The 20,602-nt window shown below is 39.4% G+C and overlaps 1 protein-coding gene and 2 pseudogenes across 1 annotated transcript; 2 read left to right on the top strand and 1 right to left on the bottom strand.

Annotated features, from left to right (window-relative positions):
• Positions 1 to 267: 267 nt before the first annotated feature.
• LOC119064489 (olfactory receptor 4C46-like) lies at positions 268 to 1,254 on the top strand (annotated as a pseudogene).
• Positions 1,255 to 7,855: 6,601 nt separating this feature from the next.
• On the bottom strand, positions 7,856 to 8,785 carry LOC128628538 (olfactory receptor 4C12-like). Its single transcript, XM_053673107.1, has one exon. It carries the CDS (start codon positions 8,783 to 8,785, stop codon positions 7,856 to 7,858), a length of 930 nt encoding a protein of 309 aa, XP_053529082.1.
• A 10,909-nt stretch (positions 8,786 to 19,694) lies between these two features.
• LOC119064436 (olfactory receptor 4C5-like) lies at positions 19,695 to 20,602 on the top strand (annotated as a pseudogene).

Raw genomic sequence — 20,602 nt, 5'->3', positions numbered from 1 at the left:
GCCAGTTCCCAGCAGGGGACGCACGAAAGGCAACCATACATTGATGTTTCTCTCCCTCTCTCCTTCCCTTCCCCTCTAAAGATAAATAAATAAAATTAAAAAAAGAAAATAGGGAGAGGGCAAGAATTGTATGGGAAATGTAGAAGCTAAAGAACTTGTGACACATGGACATGAACTAAAGGAGGGGAATATTGGGGTAGGGGAATGAAATGGGGGAAATGGGACAGCTGTACGGCATAATCAATAAAATATATTTTTAAAAACTACATGGAGAACAGGAGGAATGTCACTGAGTTTGTTTTACTGGGGCTCACAGAGAATCCAAAGATGCAGAAAGTTGTATTTGTTGTGTTATTTTTATCTATGTCATCAGTGTGGTAGGAAATGTGCTCATGGTGGTCACCATCAATGCCAGCCCAACACTGGGATCTCCCACGTACTTTTTCCTTGCCTATCTCTCCTTTATTGATGCCTGCCATTCTTCTGTCAATACCCCCAAACTTATTGTAGATTCACTTCATGACCTACTTATTGTAGTTCTTCACTTCAAGAACACCACCCTGTTCAATAGATGCATGACTCAAATCTTTGGGGAACAATTTTTGGGGAACAATCTTTGGGGAACAATTTTTTGGAGGTGCTGAGGGCATCCTGCTGACTGTGATGGTTCATGATCATTATGTGGCCTTCTGCAAGCCCCTGCACTATACAACCATCATGAACTGGCGGGTGTGTGGCCTGCTGCTGGGAGTAGTATGGGTGGGAGGCTTTCTTCATGCAACCATACAGATTTTGTTCATCTTCAGATGACCCTTCTGTGGCTCTAATGTCATACATCACATTATGAGTGATTGAACCCTTTGCTGAATCTTGCCTGCACTGATACCCACACTCTAGGGCTCCTTGTTGCTGCAAACAGTGGGTTCATCTGTCTGTTAAACTTCCTCCCATTGACGGTCTCCTATGTGGTCATTCTAAGCTCCCTAAGGAACCACAGCTTAGAGGCAAGACCCAAAGCCCTCTCTACCTGTGTCTCCCACATCACAGTGGTCATCTTATTTTTTTGTGCCCTGCATATTTGTGTATATGAGACCCACAGCTACATTATCAATTGATAAAGCAGTTGCTGTATTCTACACTATCATAACACCCATGTGAAATTCTTTAATCTATACTTTGAGAAATTCCCAGATGAAGGATGCCAGTAGGAAATTATTTCAGGTGACAAATAGGTGTGCAGGAGCCCAACAGTGATTCAAGTGAGGTAAATATCAAAGGATATTTTGGATTATCTCAGCAATAAATACTTATGGGATAAAAAAAATTAATTGTTATAAATCATAGATTCCACAGAGAGAAGTAGAAATGAATGCAAGAGAGAAAGACATAACCTAGGACCATTCTTTGCATATTTAAAAATACTTCCACATTAGGGATTAATTTTGCTAGCTTCAACTATGTGTATGGTTCACAGGCCTTTCTTCTAACAACAAATTAGAGAAATAATGAAATTTTATTGTTATTGACCAGTAATCTCTGTAACAATTCAAGAAGGTAGGCACTGCTGTTATCATCACTTTCCAGGTGAGGAAATTGACAGAAAAGCCAAAAGGTATCAAAACAGGTATATCAAAAAGCCAGTAAGCAAAACTGACCAGTTTCCCAGATCATGTCCTTAACTGCTATTAACTGCCAGGCAATAATGATAGGAATTCTATTGAGTCGGGGACTGTGCTAGACACAATGTATTCACTAGTTTTTTTTTTATCTATAACTAAAAATCTAATAATTTTTCATTAATAACTGTCCTTATTTTTATATATCACAATCGATTGTCATATGTTGCCTGTTATACTGTAATATAAAACTTCCTTAGGGCTATAACAGCATTAGCCGTTTAACCTCTGATAGGTAGGAAGTGAAGATTACATCATGTTTCCAAATCCCCTTGGAAGTTTTAAAACAATTTTCTATTGCTCTGGCCACTCATCTTATGCTGCTAGTCCATATGAAAAAGTAATGATTCCAATAAAAGAACATTTTTTATTTATTGTTGTTCAGTAACAGTTGTCCTGCCACTTTCCCCCATTGTTCAGCCCTGCCCTACCCCCCAACTTCCACACTCAATCCCCACCATGGTTCGTGCCCACGAGTCCTCTGTTCATGTTCCTTTGCTGAACACTTTGATATAATACAGGAATTTCGACTAATTATACAGTCATACCCTATTAAGTGTTTGTCTGCTATATAATAATAGTTTCTACAAGGTAGCACAGTGTCTGGTACATGATAAATATTAAATGAATGAAAGTATAAAGGAAGATAAATGAATTCAATAACATGAAGAGCAAAAAGGTAACATTGGAGGCTAGGGAATTCTTTCCTACACTTGTGTGTTGTAAGTCTAAGGAGAATTCTGGTGAGAACTCTTAGGGGAACTACAATTTGTTTTTGCTCCTGCTTTCACTGAGGCTGAGAAAAATTTGAAACTACAGCTCTCAGCATATAAGCAATTGGTTTACCTTGATATTCTCCCTGTTGTCAACCAGATTTTATTATCTTATGGATGTGAGCAGCTTATGTTATAGTTCTCTGTAAATCAGTGTACTTTGGGGTTACATTTTATTATTAAAAGCTATTTTTTAAAAACAGGTGACTCCATCTACACACAAGCATTTTTTGAATAAATCTATTGCTTTCATTTCTTCTTTCATTCATTAATCAACAAATATTTCCAAGCCCCAGGAAGTATCAGGCATGTTGATAGTTGTGGTGGCTTCAGTGATGAATAAAAAGAGACCCAATTCCTGTCTTCATAGACTTTAGGAACACTTACAGTATCCCAGGAAGGAGCAGAAAATTATTACACAGTGTTACCAATAATGAAATCATGGAGGCACAGGGTACTATGAAACTACATTGGAGGGACACACTACAAAGACCTGCTGGATCAGGAAAAGGTTTATAATGAAAAAGCATCAAAAACAGAACTTAATAAATGCAACGAAGTGTTAAGCAGAGTGAACAGACATGAGGTTGGAGGACTGTCCTAGGGAGTGGAATATATAACAAAGGCCAGGAAGTGAAAAAGAATGTGTGGGGAAACCTAACCAAATCAGCATAGCTGTGGTAATTAATTCATCCTCTCATTAAACAATTATTGACTGAGCCTCCTGTTGGGTGCTGGGCACCATGCTGGATATTGAGTTTGTAAAAGAGAAAATGGCAAGACATGAAGCTGGAGAGATAATAATAGAGATCAAAAAGAGTTCCATGATCATGTTAAACCTCCATGCTAAGTACTATGGAGAAAGCATTGAAAGTCAGTTTAATGTTTTTTATTATATTGTATTGATTAAGCTGTTATAGTTGTTCCAAGTTTTACCTCTACTCAGCGCCCAACACTCCATTCGGCTACTCCCCCCAACTTTGTCCTTGTCCATGGGTCATTCATATAAGTTCTTTGGCAACTCCATTGCCAACACTTGCTCTTAACATTCCCCTCCCTGTTCTATAACTACCAATTTGTACTTCTTAATCCCTTCACCTTTTCTCCCATTTCCCCAAACCTCCCTCTCAACTGGCCTCTGTATCTGATTCTGTTTTTGTTTGGTTTGTTTGCTTAGTTTATATTTTAGATTCAATCATTGATTAATATGTGTTTTTGCCATTTTATTGTTCATAGTTTTTATCTTTTTCTTAAATAAGTCTATGTAACATTTCATATAATAATGGTTTGGTGATAATGAACTCCTTTAGCTTTATCTGGGAAGCACTTTATCTGCCCTTCTATTCTAAAAGATAGATTTGGTGGGTAGAGAAATCTTGGTTGACAGTTCTTGCATTTCGTCACTTTAAATACTTCTTACTAATCCCTCCTAGCCTGCAAAGTTTCATTTGAGAAATCATCTGACAGTCTTCTGGGAATGCCTTTGTAGGTAACTATCTCTTTTTCTCTTGCTGCATTTGAAATTTTCTCTTTATCTTTAATCTTTGGCATTTTAATTATGATGTGTCTTGGTGTGGTCCTCTTTGTGTCCATCTTGTTTGGGACTATCTGTGCTTCCTGGACTTGCATGTTTATTTCCTTCACCAAATTAGGGAAGTTTTCTTTTTTTTTAAAATAAGTTTACATTTCTTGCTCTTTCTCTTCTCCTTCTGGCACACCTATGATGTGAAAGCTGGAATGCTTGTAGTTGTCCCAGAGGCTTCTGACACTATCCTTGCGTTTTTAGATTCTCTTTTTTTCTTGCTATTCTGATTAGATATCTTTTGCTTCCTTATGTTCCAAAAAATTTATTTGACTCTGGGCTTCTCTACTCTACTGTTGATTCCCTGTAAATTGTTCTTTATTTCAGTTAATGCATCCTTCATTTCTGATTGGATCATTTTTATGCTTCTGAAACGCCCACTGAGTTCCTTAAGCATCCTTATAACCAGTGTTTTGAACCCTGCATCTGATATATTGCTTATCCCCATTTTATTTAATTCTTTTTCTGGAATTTTGATCTGTTCTTTTACTTGGGCCATATTTCTTTGTCTCCTCATTTTGGCAGCTCCCCTGTGTTTGTTTCTATGTATTAGGTAGAGCTGTATTGTTTCCCTGTCTTGGTAGTGTGGCCTAACATAATAGGTATCCTTTAAGGTACAATGGCACAGACTTGTCCTGTCACCCAAGCTGGGTACTTGAGGCATACCCTCTGTGTGGGCTATGTACTCCTTCCTCTTGTAGTTGAGTCCTGATTGCTGGCAGCAGGTCAGTGAGATGGACTTATCCAGGCCAGTCATCTTTAGGACTGGCTGTGACCACTGGCCACCAATCACCTCCCTCCATGTCTTTTGGAGGTGGTTGAGTAGTGGTGCTCTGATGTGGTCTGTAATTGTCCACTGGGTTCACAGGCTCTGGGGTTTCCTAGGTGGTGCAGGCCAAGGTCAGTCACCACCTGTGTTTTGTCTGGGGCCTCTTGGCCTAAGCAATAAAGTGATCTGCAGGTGGCTTCTACTAGAGCCAGGCCTGGGGCCACTTAGCAAGAGGCACAGGGGCTGGACTCAGCTGTTGCTAATTTGATCAGATTCAGGAAGCTCTGAAGCCTACACCAAGTCAAACCACTCCTATGGAAAAGCCACTGTAAACACCTTGGGTGAGCCCCTAAGTTGGATGAGACAGAACCTTAAGTAATCACCTGGGTAGGGAAAACTGTATGAACTAGGTTGATGGAGTCTTGGATATAGTGCCACCACACTGTGGCTCTGGGCCAGGGGAGTGAAAGGGCTCAGTAATAAAACAATGGTCACTCCTACAGTTCTGTCTGGGAGAAAGCTGTCCCCCAGCTCTTGCCCTGATGCTTCAGTCCCTCCTTGTATGCTAATAGTGCCCTCAAGCTGTTGCCCTCATGCTGGAGCCCATAGGGAATGAGTCTGAGTAAGTCTGTGTGTGGGTCTCTTTAAAAGGAGATTGCTAAGAATCCCACAGTTTCTTCCGCCAACCCAATCCCCACTAATTTTTACACACAGAAGTTATGGGGGCTTATCTTCCTGACACCTGAACACTGGGCCTGGTGGTCCAGTGTAGGGGTGGGATCCTTCATTCCCTGGATATCTCTCCCAATTTTTATCCACCACACATGGATGTGGGACCAGCCCATTCCATGACTCCACATCTCTACCTCTGTGCCTTTTACTCCTCCTACCTCTCTGGATGAATGTGACATTTTTAATTCTTTAGTTATCAGATTTCCATAAAACTTGATTTTGTGATGGTTCTGAGTGATAGTTGTTCTGTAGTTTAGTTATAATTTTGCTGTGGTTGTGCAAGGAGTCAACTTGTGTTTACATATGTCTCCATCTTGATCAAAAGTCCTTTTTTATTGTTGACACTGTTACAGATATCCTGTATTTCTCCCCTTTGCCCCCCACCACCGACCTCCCACCCAGTCTTCACAACATTGTTTTCTGTGTCCATGGGTTATGCATATATGCATATATGTTCTTTGAATAATTTCTTCCAGCTCCTCCCAATCTCTCCCTTCTGAAATCTGTAGTCCTTGCCATCTATCTCTGTAAGGAACTGGCTTGTTTTGGCCTGGCAGATGTGACTCACCTCTGTATGAAAAACTTACAGAAGCAAGGTGGTAGACTGGAGCCAGACCTTCAAACCGACTATTCCTCTGGGAATCAGGCCTAGAAAATGTATACAGACTTTTATGGCTTACTCTTGCTAAAATTCCATCACCCTGGTCTAAAACAATAAATGTGTATTTTCTATGTTCAAGGTAATTTTCAAAGACTGTGTGACTTTTCCCAAGAACAGAGTTAATCAGCTCGCCACCTTTCCCTTCTGCATATGATATTTTCATTTTCTTAATTGTACCTAAAATGTAGACAATAATATTCTCTGTAATAGATAATAAATACTTCTTTGATGCAACTTTACTAAAACAATAAAAGCCTATCTAGGCAAGAGAGCGGCTGTGCCGTCCCCGTTTCCTCCACAGGATTGCTGTAGCCTGTGCATTTATTCTTGTCTTCAGTCACAACAGGCAGACTCTGCTGGTCGGAGTCCACCACATATCTATGCCTCTAGTTTTATTTTGCTCATTAGATTCCACATATGAGTGCAATTATACAGTATATATCTTCCTCTGACTGGCTTGTTTCACTTAGCACAATGATCTCCAGGTCCATCCATCCTGTTGCAAGGGGAAATAAATATTTCATTCTTTTCTATGGCTGAGTAGTAGTATCCCATTGTGTAAATGTACCACAGCTTTTTAATCCACCCATCTACCGATGGGCACTTAGGCTCCTTCCAAATCTTGACTATTGTAGATAATGCTGTTACAAACATACAGGTGCATATATTCTTTCTGATTGGTGTTTCTGATTTCTTAGGATGTATTCCCAGAAGTGGAATCCCTCAGTCAAACAGCAGTTCCATTTTTAGTTTTTTGAGGCAACTCCATACTGTTTTTCACAGTGAGTGATATAGATAGATTTTAGTTTTAGGACAATAACTCTAGTTACAGTATGGGAAGTGGATTGAAGAGGACAAGACAACCAACAGGAGCACAGTTAGGAGGTTACTGTAGTGATCTGGATGGGAGAGAATGGAGGCTTGAGCTCTGGTGGCAACAGTGAGGAAGCAGAGTTTGGTGAACACTGCTGTGTCCAGCTCCAGGCCCTTTCACTGGGCCAGTGCTCCCTTGTGACCTGCTGCTGTGATCTTGGGCTGCCAGCAGCTCACAGCCTTACCATCCTAGGACTCAGCAGCAGACAATGAATGACTAGAGCATTGGTCCACCTGTACCCCAAAGGGTTCTTTCCTGCTTGCCAGTCCAGTCCACAGTTTCTTATTCACCAGCCTCAACCCACCAGCACTCCAGTGAGTCTCTCCCAGCTTGCCAGTCCCTTTCTAGACTATCAGTCTTTGTCTAGGTACCATAAACTAGTTCTGGCTTAAGGCAACCCATTGAACTTCCCCACCCACTGAGAAACAACTACACCTTTCCCAAAAGATTGGAATCCCACTGGGAACCCACATCTCAATATTATATAATAAGATTATTTTAACACCAATCCAATACTCTAGATCCATACCTTTTAGCTTCTAAAGATACTTCAAATTTCCAGGTAATATACCATTATTTATCTGTTAAGAAGCAGTAAATTATGCTGATAAAAGACAGTTGGGAGACAGTAAGTCTGGATTCCAGTCTAACTTTTGACTCTGTGCTTAAATGGCTATCGGCAAGTACTACCCAACTTCTTCTTACAGTCAATGGTTTCGTCTACAGATCTAACAGGCTTGAACTGGATTCTCTCTATTACTTCTATCTATAATGCTCAATGATTCTATTTAATCTTTTTCTATAGTCACTTTTGTCCTCCAGAGCTTCCTCATAGCATTTTTCACCTCAGCATTTCTGAGGGTGTAGATTAAGGGATTTAACATAGGGCCCACCATCGTGTAAAAGACAGCAACAGCTTTATCCATGGGCAGCGTGGTTACTGGACGCAGGTACACAAATATGCAGGGCACAAAAAGTAAGATGACTACAGTGATGTGAGAGACACAGGTGGAGAGGGCTTTGCGCCTCCCCTGTAAGCTATGGTTCTTTAGGGAGTGCAAGATGACCACATAGGAGACCATCAAAAGGAGAAAGTTTAATAAGCAAATGAACCCACTGTTGGCAGCAACAAAGAGACCAAGAGAGTGAGTGTCCATGCAGACCAGTTTCAACAAAGGGTACAAGTCACACATGAAGTGATCAATCCTATTGGGGCCACAGAAGGGTAGCCATACTATGAAGAGGATCTGAATAGTTGCATGGAGAAATCCTCCAGCCCAGGACACTCCCAGAAGGAAAGCACATTGCCTGTGGCTCATGATGGTGGTATAGTGCAGAGGTTTGCAAATGGCAACATAGCGGTCATAGGCCATCACTGTCAGCAGAATGACCTCAGTACCACCAAAAATGTGTTCTGCATAGACTTGAGCCATGCAACCATTGAAAGAGATTACCTTCTTCTCATGAAGGGAGTCCATGATCATCTTAGGAGCTGAAGAAGAAGAATAGATTATGTCTATCCAGGAAAGGTGGGTCAGAAAAAAGTACATGGGGGAGTTCAGAGCCTGGCTGGTAGTAATGGTAACCACAATGAGCAGGTTGCCTGAGAGTGTTACCAAGTATAGAACCAAAAATAACAGAAACACTACTTTCTGCATTTGGGGGTTCTGTGTAAGACCTGTTAAAATGAATTCAGTCACATTCCTTTTATTCTCCATCTTCATAGTATGTGTGATTAAAAACTCCAGGAAGAAATGCTTTACCTCTAAAAAGAAAGAAGAAAAAAGGAACTTAAACCATTGATGCTGATATTCAATATGCCAACTCCAAATAATCAACCAGATAAGGTTAATGCAAAGTCTATTAACATTTACTTGATGAAGAATACACATATCATTTAATTCCACTTCCAAGTAGTATTTAAAACTAGATTCTGTCATCATTCATTCTCACTTTTTGCTGGACATCAGGTTCTTTTATTTTCTATATCTTAATGTATTCCAAAAGCACACAGTAAAGGGTAAGATGAACTGTCCATGTTACACATGGACAAGGAACATAATGAGTTACATGGGAAGGAAACCTTTTTAAGATGATTCCACAAGTGCTTCATTGAGAAGCTAGCCTGAGAGTCCCAGCCTCAGTATAGCAGCCTCCCTTCTGGATATCCCACTGCATCAAAGAATCCTTCCAGGGGCTGGAACCCTACAGAAGAAAGTTGAGTGCACTGCTAATTGCCACCTCTTCTCTAGAGAGCCCTTGAGAGAACCAATAACTGACTACTAAAATGTTTCTACAAATTCTGTAAGATCTGTGCCAAAGGTTAGATTTCATAATCGAAATCAGACACAAACTTGACCTACTCATCATCATTAATTCTTTTATTACTTCAGTTTCTTGCAAACCTTGAAGTACTTAGGACATATTGTAAAACACTTCCCTTCTACAGCTTCCATCTGCCTCCTTTTGTCCCACATCACAGAAAAACAGCTTGGTCTCATGTCAAAATTGATGTCTTTGATGCCTTCTGTTAATTGAGAGGCTCAAGCACAGAATCAGTTCTTTTTCTGCCCTGGTTCAAAGACCATCAGTGTGCCTATTACCACTCAAACTTTCTAATACTCGTATTTTCAAAGAAATGAGCAGCAGAGAAAATGTTAATTTACCTGAAGGACCTTGGTCTTTCATAACAAGGCCCACAAATTGAAAAGGCAAAGACCTAAGCAGACAAACTTCCAAGCATAGAAACCTCCATTAGTGCTTAAATTTCACGTGTTCAGATACTTTGAAATGTAAAGTTTCATTATAACTCTGCTTTCACCCTTCTTCATAGCATGCAGAAATTTATTTTTACACAATGTGATAGTTTTTGTGGAGTGTTTCCTCTTTACTAAACACTATACTAAGTACTTTACATGCATTATTTCACTTAATCTTCATGACAGTGCTTTATGATTGGTACACTGTTATCTATATTTTAAAGAAAAGCAAACTGTGAGTAGGAGAAAATAAACAACTTGCCCAAAGTCATAATGATAAAAGGAAATAGAGGAACCTGTACTCAAATCCAGAATGTCTGTCTCTAGGTCTTTAACATTAGGACATCTCCAGTATAGAGCCTGTCTGCCTCTAGGAATCAGCCATCTCAGAGTTTGGACAAGTCACTTGATACCTAACACCATGTCTGTGACCAACATGAAATTCATGGCAGTGCTTTTGCTAACCTGTCACATACTAATGAGTTTGAGGACCCACCAGACAAGACCCTAGAGTTGTTGTACCTTAGAAATCCTTTGGAACCTCACATTTTCATCAACTCTTTAAATACACTCTTTAAAGATAAGGAGACCAAGGCCCAGAGAAGTAAAGTCCAAGGAAATGCAGCTAATTGATTATATCAGATCACAGCAAGGATACAAATCTTCTAATGTTCAACACACTAATTTTTTTCCCACCACCACACCTTGCCTTTCTTATGATGCCTTAAGACAAGCTGTATACAAGAAAAAAATCACCCTATGGTGGCAAATTGAATTGACTTTCATCTCTTATCTTTAGCAATAATTTTCTTGATTCTCTAAAAGGGGGCTCAATTCATGGATGCAGAAATTCAGCTATATTGTTGGGACTACAATCTATGTAGCAGAAATAAGGTCTTACTGTTTAGAACAGATCCAAGAAAGTTTGAGTACAGTCAGAATGAAAAGCGTCCCTGGGCCTGAAGTTTAATACACATTCACAACCATAGCAGAAGGTACTGCATTTCCTCACAGATCTCGTATTTTAATACATTCTTCTTACAGATCTCAGTTCTAGAGCCAAAAATTTCCTTTGAAAAATAAAATGCAAATGTCCTTTTCCTCTGTCCCATGCTAACATGTCTTTTTTATTATTTCTTTTTTAATTCCTTTTTTTCACATTTTTTATGGTTATTCAAATACAGTTGTTTCAATTCCCACCCCCAAGCCATGCTCACTTCCCACCCTTGATCCTTTGGTTTCATCCAAAGATGAAACCCACCTTCTTTGGTTTCATCCATGTATCCTTTATAGATATTCTCAGAAACCTTTCCCCCTTTACCTCCATTATCCCCTTCCACCTCCCCTCAGGTTACTGTCAATTTGTTCTTAATTTCAATGTGCCTGGTTATATTTTGCTTGCTTGTTTGTTTTGTTGATTATGTTCCACTTATGGGTGAGATCATATGATATTTACCTTTTACCTTCTAGCTTATCTCACTTAGCATAATGCTCTCTAGATCTATCTATGCTGTTGCAAAGGGTAGGAGCTCATTCTTTCTTTTTGCTGTGTAGTATTTCACCATTTAAGAACAAACAATTTAAGAACAAACACACAGACCAATGGAACAGAATAGAAAGCCCAAAACTTAATCCAGGTCTCTATGGTCATTTAATATTCAACCCGAGGCAGAAACATAAAATGGAGTAAAAATAGCCTTTTCAACAAATGGTGTTGGGACATCTGGACAGCTACATGTAAGTTGATCACCAACTTACACCATGAGCAAAAATAAATTCAACATGAATAAAAGACAAATATAAGTCATGAAACCATAAAAGTCCTAGAGGATAACATAGGCAGGAAAATCTCAGATATTCCATGTGGCAATATTTTCACTGATATGTCGCCATTCCATACCGTTTCCAGTAAGGAAAACAGTATGGAATTTCCTCAGAAAACTACAAATGGAACTATCTTTTGACCCAGCTGTTCCACTGCTAGGATTATACCCAAAGAACCTTGAAACACCAATTCAAAGGAACTTATACACCCCAGTGTTCAGAGCACCACAATTTATAATGACCAAGTACTAGAAGCAGCTTAAGTGCCCATCAGTAAATGATTGGATCAAAAAACCATGGCACATTTACATGATAGAATACCATACTAACATGTCTTGACCACAGTGAAGGTCACACTCCCTGTCTCAGCTTCACCTCAAATTTTTCTTCTTTCTTCTCATATTGTTTCCCACATTTCTTCATTGGTTTCTCATATTTCTTCCTATCAGTACAAGACGGGTCCCCCCCTTTCATGCCTATAAATTATCAAAGTCAGAGCCCTGTTTCAAGGACATGAGTGATCAGTCCCGGACTATACAAACCATCACATCACATCTCCTACCCCTGGAGGAAACCTTTGGTGACCTGTCAAGCTCTACCCTGCTGCACTACTACAGTGTCTCATACTCCCAAGCCTGGAAATTCATTCAGGGATCCACACACTGTAAATCTGTCCCTGAGTATATAGATATAGTCATGTACAGTGAGAATAGCAAATATTTCTGCAAAATATCCTAAAACATCTCAAAGTGATCCCCATCAAATGTCAGAAAGTCATGCATCAATTATCTTAATTATAAACCTCTTGGCAGGAAATAGAAATGTGAAACCTGGATTGAAAATAAGCAATTCTGGTTAACTTACCATGGTTGCCTCTGTAGTTAAAGAGAATGCCCAGTGTATTTATAAGTAAGAAATAACTATATATGTAGCTGTCTAAACATAATGCTGTGTAATGGATATTTTTCAAGCCCCTACTGACTGGACGCAAATATTACAGGAAGCAAATAATACCAAAATGACACAAATTTGTCCAAATGGATTCATCAAGCATTTTTAAAGCACTAATGCCTTAAAAATTCAAGTCAAAGGAAAAAACGAGATGTTGAATTTGAAACCCTAAGACCTCAGGTACTAAGGGGAACTTCAGATCTTCAGCAGCTAGCTCTAGTTATAGAACAAGTGGCACAAACATTTCTATCACCTAATAACCAACCCCTCTTATTCTGCTCTTGAAATAAGAAAGCACCTTCTTTTTTAGCATACCGAGGGGATGCTGACAGCATTAAAGGACCTATCTATGTACCTAAGGCTATGCCCTCCCAGGAATTAATTATCTCTGTTTTTTAAAGATCTTGCCTTAGGGAAGGGTCAAGTCAAGGAACATGTGAAAATGACCCAAGGACAAAGACAAGGGTGTCTTTGGGAGGCAGATGGGAGGAACTAAATGTGGGATGCTGGGTGGGTTGGGCAGGGAAGCGTAACAGGGCAGGGGGGAAATGGGGACAACTGTTACTGAACAACATTAAAAAAAAATCTTGCCTTAGAAACAGGTATTTGGGAGGATTCCTCTATGAACAACACACCTTCACCCAACTGGTGCTTTTTCCTGCATTTAAACTTATGTAGTAATAGCCCATATTCCTAGTCTAGAAGATTACGTGATAAAGCACCCTTCTTATAAGCCCTTGGATGTAGTGAACTGGGGCAAGAAAGACTCTTCATGCTATGTAAACAACAACAACATATTATTTCATTCAGGCTGCATGTCCCTGAGGAAATTTCCTCACTGGCTGAGGTCAACAGAGGAGATTGAAGTACTGAGTCAGTCTCTCAACTGTACTGTACACATTCCAGGCTATACTCTGTAGGAATATTGCAACTTGACATATTTTCAGGCAGAATGATATCTAGAGTTGTAGGCCAGTTGAAGGCTAGAATCCTAGTCCCAACTTGCATGGTATGAAAATATAAAAATAATTGTTATCTCTTCTGTTGACTTTTGTGGGGAGTCTAGGAGTTCTACTGGCCATCCAGTAAAAGAACTTACCTAACTGAGATATCCTAGGACAAAGGAGATTTGAATAGCCATGTATGTTCTTCCATCTCGCAAACACATACAAAGCGAGTACTCTACAGCCTTAGGAGAGGCTGTGGCTTAAATAACATATCATAAGAGCTAAAGCAGCTGTTTCTATTTCAATGTGTGGCTAGGCAGTGGATAGAGTACTGGGAAAAATAGTAATAATAGTATCTACCATCACTGAGCATTATATCATTTAACCTACTAATATGGTGTATTACACTGATTAATTTTTATATATTAAACCAACCTTGAATTCCTAGAATAAATCCCACTTGGTGTATAATCTTTTTTATAGCCTTTTGGACTCAGTTTGCTAGTATTTTATTAAGTATTTTTGTATCTAAATTAATAAGAGTTTCTTGTGGTTTTCTCCTCTTGTGATGTCTTTGTCTAATTTTGATATCAGGATAATATTGGTCTTATACAATGATTTAGAAAGTGTTCCTTTCTTTTGTATATTTTGGAAGAGTTTATGAAGGATTGGTAGTAATTCTTTCTTAGAAGTATGGTAAAATTCACTTCCAAGTGAAGCCATCTGGGCCTAGTTGCTTTTGTGTGTGGGGGAGAGTTTTTTTTCTAATTGACAATACTAATTTAATCTCTTAACTCATTATAAGTATATTCATACTATCCATTTCATTTGTATTAGTGTATGTTGGGAACTGCCCTACCTGGTTTCAGAAGCTGTAATCCCCCATGGCCAAGGCTGAGTAAAGGACTTTGGGACCATAAGCCACTTAGAACATAAAATTTATCTTCCTTGTAGGGGCACTACCTCTGGCCCCTTTCTCTTCTCCCTGCTTGGCCCTGTGTAGATGACGGGTTAGGCAATGACAGGTAAGAATCTTCAAAATAGGGACAACCTAAGACAAGTATGGTCATGAAGAGGCCCTCGGGGAAGGAATTGAGGGGCTATAGCAATAGGGGATGCTGGACCTTACCCCGCAGCTTTGACATAGCCTCAGTCCTCATTCTGTCTGCAAGAAGTCTCCTAATCTCTTGGCTGCCTTACTTCCGCTGCCTGACTTAAGCCTGAAACAATGCTGGAGGTGGTTGCAGCCCTGTTCTGGAAAGGGCAGGTTCCCTAGGGCATCAGGCCTAAGAAAGAATGAACAAAATCCTATGAAACCTACTTTGCTAATACCCTCAATTTAAATGATAAGGGTCCAATCTGGAAGTGAGTTTCTTCCTCAAAGTTTTACGGCCCTTTAACTATCTGACCCTGACTTAGAATAAGCTCTCAGAGTTTCTTTCAGTGTTACCTGTTGTTTAATCACTTCTGCCTGACAATGCTTGATGAGCTTTACATATACATCTTGTATTCCTGTGCAAATTGAACCCAATAAAAGTTTGTCAAGGCAAAGGTCAAGGTGCTCTCCTCTTGAGAGGGTGGCTGAGATACTCAGAGGTGCTCTCCCCTTGAGAGAAAAGCTGCACTGCCCCTTCTCCTCCACAGGATTTGGTAGTCCGTGTGAATTTCTCATCTCATCCATAATGCCACGGACTCCAGGAGCCAGGAGCCATGTCAAGTTTCAGTAGTTTGTGTATTACTAAGAACTTGTCTATTTTATCTATGTTAAGTAAATCATTGGTGTACAACTATTCATAGTATACCTTTGTAATCTTTTTTATTTCTGTAAGGTGGTAGTAATGTCCCCACTTTCATTACTAAGTTTAATAGTTGGAATCTTCCATCTCTCTTTTTAGTCAATCTAGCAAAGGTCTTTCACTTTGGTGACCTTTTAAAAAAATTCATTTTTTGGTTTTTTAGTTTTCTATCCTTTATTCTTTAATTTTTTTAAGTATATAACATGGTTAAAAACCATTGTTTTTCCTTTTTTTTCTTTTTTTTAAATTTATTTAGTTATTTTTCAAGTACGGTTTTTTTTTTGTCAATTTCTCCCATCCTGTCCCCCCCTCCACCCCATCTCCCCACCTTCCTCCCATTCCCCCCCCCCACAGTCCTCATCCCTGTGTCTTTCATACTTGTTCTTCAAAATCCCTCCCCGTTTTTCCCCTTAAATTCCCTTCCCTCTCCCCTCTGGTCGCTGCCCACTTGTTCTCTATTTTAGTGTCTTTGTTTTTATTCTATTTGCTTGTTTATTTTGTTATTTAGCTTCCTGTTAAAGGTGAGATCATATGGTATTTGTTCTTCAATGCCTGGCCTATTTCACTCAGCATAATGCTTTCCAGTTCCATCCATGTTGTTGCAAATGGTAGTAGCACCTTCTTTCTCTCTGCTGCATAGAATTCCATTGTGTATATGTACCACAATTTTTTGATCCATTCATTTATTCTTTAATTCTTATATTAGTGTCTGAATCATTATTACTTTCTTTCTTCTGTTTGCCTTGGTTTTATTTTGGTTTTTTCCTCCAGTATCTTAATAATAAAGGTGGTTTGATTATTGATTTGAGATCTTCCTTCTTTCATTGACATAGGTATTTATAGTGATAAAAATCACACAAAGCACTGATTTATATGTACCCCATAGGCTATGGTATGTTGTGTTTTCATTTTTAGTCATTTCAAAGTATTTTCTAATTTTCCTCATGCTTTCCTTTTTGACTATTAAAATGGCCCTCCCACATGGTCACTTCTGCATGGTATCTGGCTGAGGGGTGTGTCCTGCCTGCCACTGTTAGTAGAACCAAACCCTCGAAATTATACACAGCCAGTCTGAATCAGCATCTCCTCCCCACCACCCACAGTGCGTGGGGCACATCATGGAATCAGTGTCTAAGGCACATATGGCAACACAGGGCCCTTGGTCCGAATCCAGCCCTTGACCTTGTTTTATCCAGGTCCAGCACCTCGTTTCTACATGGCAGCAGCTCCGAGCTCTTGCTTAACTGTTAAGGAGTAGTTACATTTATACAGTCCTAAAGTTACATTCGGCCCTTTGAAGACAACTGCAAAGCTGATGTGGCCCCTGGTGAAAATGAGTGTGACACCCCTGGTGTCAAAAGGGTCTACAATAATGTAATTGTTAGATCTCTGGCTTAGAAAGTAGATCAGTTGGCATTTAAATCAGAACTCTACCAAATATCAGCTCTTTTGACCTTGACTAAATGATGCTCACTGTGAGCATCAATCTCCTTAAATATAAAACGGAATTATTAATTCCTCTCTCATGTGGATTCTGTGAGAATTAGATAAAATACCACACTTGGCAGAGTGACATTATTTGTTAGTTCTCATTGCATTCTCATTTCCTTTATCTCTTACAACTTTTCAAGGATTTTCAACTTCACTGTCAGAGTTTTTTAGTAAAAAGATCAGAACTCAGAGAAAGATTTCAGAATTACAATGACTTATGAATCAATATTCACTACTTTAAAACTTGGTCTTTCTTCTATCCTAATTTCTGGATTTGCCCTGATTCTACCAACTATAAAAGTAAAGAAGATAAGATAAATGGGTGGATGGATACATAGATAAATGATAGATAGAAGAATTGAGACAATTCTTGCCAAAATCCGGAACTGTTCCCATCATGAGCTCTGATTTCCTATAACAGAAAATTACAACAGACAGTGAGCCTTTCCCCTATGCCAAGCACTAATCTAAGCACCTTATATGCTTTATCTCATAGAACCCCCATAGCAGTCCTGTGATAGGTACCATTATCACCCCCTTTCTGTAGATGTGGGAATTCAGGTGCAAAGAGGCTGAGGAATTTGCCCAACATCATATACACATAGAAGAGCCAACAAAACTCTTACTCTTCAGCTTCATTCAGATTTTTATTGTGAAAGAGCAGTTCCTCTAGCCTCCATGTGTCTATCCTCAGGGCATTACCAGTAGAATATCAGTTTTGCACTGACTTAGGGGTTTTCACGTGTTAAGTGCACAATCTTCCCTATAACTGTGAGACAGGTATTACTGAGACTGTTTGATAGACACTGTCTGCCTCATGCACCCAACCTCCCATGATTAGAACTCAGTGCTTTAGGTGCCAGACTCTAGGATCCCTTCCTAAACAGTCACAGAGACCTGCTAACCTGGCCCAGCTGGCTCTCCCTCCTGCCCTTGCTCACGCCTAATGTCTTCTAGATGTTTAATGTTTTGCCTTACACTTCTTTATATTACTTTCCCCTATTTTAATAATGGGGTGAGGAGACTGTTTTTGTAAAAACTATTTCTATAACAATGGCAATCTGTTGCACTTGTTGCAAGTATTTTCCAGTGTATCCCATATTTTTCTGTGGCTGAACCTATTAGTTTTGTCCTGTGTTTATACCATTGCACTTCACTTAAAATGCTCTTTCCCAACCCAGAGTTCAGATGTATATTTCCTTCTTTGTTTTTCTGTTTGTGAATAGATCTATGTTTTATTGGAAGACTTTAATACATACTGCTTGGGTATTGTTTTGGTTTCTCTCTTTTTTCTTTTTCTTTTCTTTTTTTAAACTGGTGATGGCATTAGAAAACACTTTATTTGAAAATTACCTACCCAACTATTGAAAAATATCTTATGAACTATATATAATGTTCTTTTAAATAATGACGTTCTGCAATTTGAGTATATTCTCTTCTTCTTGACTTTATCTGTGCTCATCAATTTTATTTGTATTTTTAAAATACTAAGGAACTTTTAAATTTATTTATCAAGTTCAATATTTTTCCATTGCCTGATGTACTGACGTCTACATTCAACCTTTTCTCTTTATATAATTGGTTGTTTTTCTAACGTCTTAGATTAAATAATTAGTTGATTTATTTCCCCTTTGTTTCTCTTCTTTCTTAATATTATAACAATCAAGTATTTTGAGAATAATAATATGTGAGTTTTTTTATTTCTATTCTTTCAGCAAGAATTTGGAGTGTGGGGGAAGCTACATGTTTTTCCTTTAGGGTAAAACTTTGGCCTGTGTGATAATTATGTTCTTTAGATCTTCTGCACCACTTGTCATTTTTCCTATCTCATAGGTGAGAAAGTTTGGGCACAGTAGACTAAGATCAGTACACAATATCATATGGCTAGTACTCAGTGGAAAAAAAAAGAAAAAAAGTAGCCTTTCTGACTATAAAGAAGACACTCTGTCCAACAAATTGCTTCTTCCTTGCCTTCAATGTAGCTCTTTGATAAAGAGATCCCAAGCATTTTTCTAATCTCCCTTAGACTGAGTTTTGATTTGCAAAATGACCCTGAGACCTAAACAAACATGACACAAGTTCTCCAAGTAGTGAATTCTAGTGTTTCAAATAAATCTGGGGATTCCGCACTGCCTCGGGCTGTCTGCTTCATCTCCTGCAGGAAGTTCTTCTTCCTTCCTGTGTGAAGCTCCCCTTAGACAACAGTGTTTCCATGTAGTACAAGCTCACAGTCTTACTGCCAGGCATACCTCACTGAACCCTGAAACATCCACTCAGTTCAGTTTTTCTGGAATGTGACTATATCACTCCTAATTTCCAAACTGAACTCAGCTAATGTTTTATATTCACCCTGAAACAAATTAAAAATAGCAGGAATGATGAACTCTGAGGTTTAGCCTCCTCAGCACAAGTGACTAGGTGAGAGGCATGTGAGAATACACTTGCATCCAAGCCTCTGCTCCTCTGTGGGTTCTCTCTTTATCCCTATTGTTCTTTGGGGTAAAATACTGTGGCAATTAATGGGAGAATATTCATTCATACACAATTCCAGGACAGGCATCTGGAATGTCAAATCACAAAACTGTGTTATGTATACTCTTGTATGAATGAGTATGGAGAGGAGGTAGGGGAGGGGTGGGCTGATAGAAAAAGAGTGTTATGTAAGCCCAAATTTAACCCAAATTTAACTTGGGCTTATCTGCCCAAATTTAACATGGGCTTATCTGCCTGGGGTTTCCATCAGTCTTTCAGGAAACAACCCTAACAGAAATTCTTTACTTGATCAAAATTTATCTGCCACAGTTGGAACCCCTGTGCTATTCACAGATAAATCAAGTGTCCAAATGCTAAAGTGTATTCATGGAGGGAAGGAACAATGAGACAGAATTCACCCTGCTTGGCCTGACCCAGAACCTGCATATGAAAAACTATTGTTGGCTGTGTTCTCAATCATCTACTTTCTCTCTGCATCCAGCAACCTACCCATTGTAGTGACAGTCACCACCAGCCTAGCCTTGGACTCCCCTATGTATTTTTTCTTTCTTTCTTGTCTTTCATAGATGGCTGCTAGTTTTCTATCGTGGCCCCCAAAATGGTATTTGACTTACTCACTGAAAAGTAAACTATCTCCCTCAGTGGGTGTGTGAATCAGCTCTTTGCTGAACATTTCTGTGGAGGAGTTGAGATCATCCCCCTCCTGGTGATGGCCCATGAGTGCTACATGGCCATCTGGAAGCCCCTGCACTACCCATCACAATGAACAGGCACATGTGTGGCCTCCTGGTGGTGGTGGACTGGGCCAGGGGATTTCTACATGCTCTGGTTCAATTTCTTTTTATCATCTGGCTGCCTTTCTGTGGCCCCAATGTCACTGACCATTTCATCTGTGATCTTTCCCCTCTGCTAAAACTCTCCTGCTCTGACACTCACATCTTTGGACTTTTTGTTACTGCCAACAGTGGACTGAGCTGTATGTTCACTTTTTCTGTTCTCGTCACCTCTTATATCCTCATTCTTTGCTCCCTAAGAATACACAGCAGGGAAGGACAATGGAAGGACAACAAAAGGCTCTCTCCATGTGCACCTCCCATGTTACTGTAGTTGTCTTATTCTTTTTACCCTGTATATGTATGTACCTTTGCCCCATAATCATTTTTCCCATTGATAAAGAACTGGCTGTGTTTTATACTATGGTAACACCCGTGTTGAACCCTTTAATCTCCACCCTTAGACACTCAGTGGCGAAAAATGTCATGAGGAAGCTCTAA

This window comes from Artibeus jamaicensis, unplaced genomic scaffold (assembly GCF_021234435.1).
Source record: "Artibeus jamaicensis isolate MK-2021 breed Jamaican fruit bat unplaced genomic scaffold, CSHL_Jam_final contig_797, whole genome shotgun sequence".
NCBI classification, from domain to species: domain Eukaryota; kingdom Metazoa; phylum Chordata; class Mammalia; order Chiroptera; family Phyllostomidae; genus Artibeus; species Artibeus jamaicensis.
This window is presented reverse-complemented; position numbering and strand designations above follow the sequence as displayed.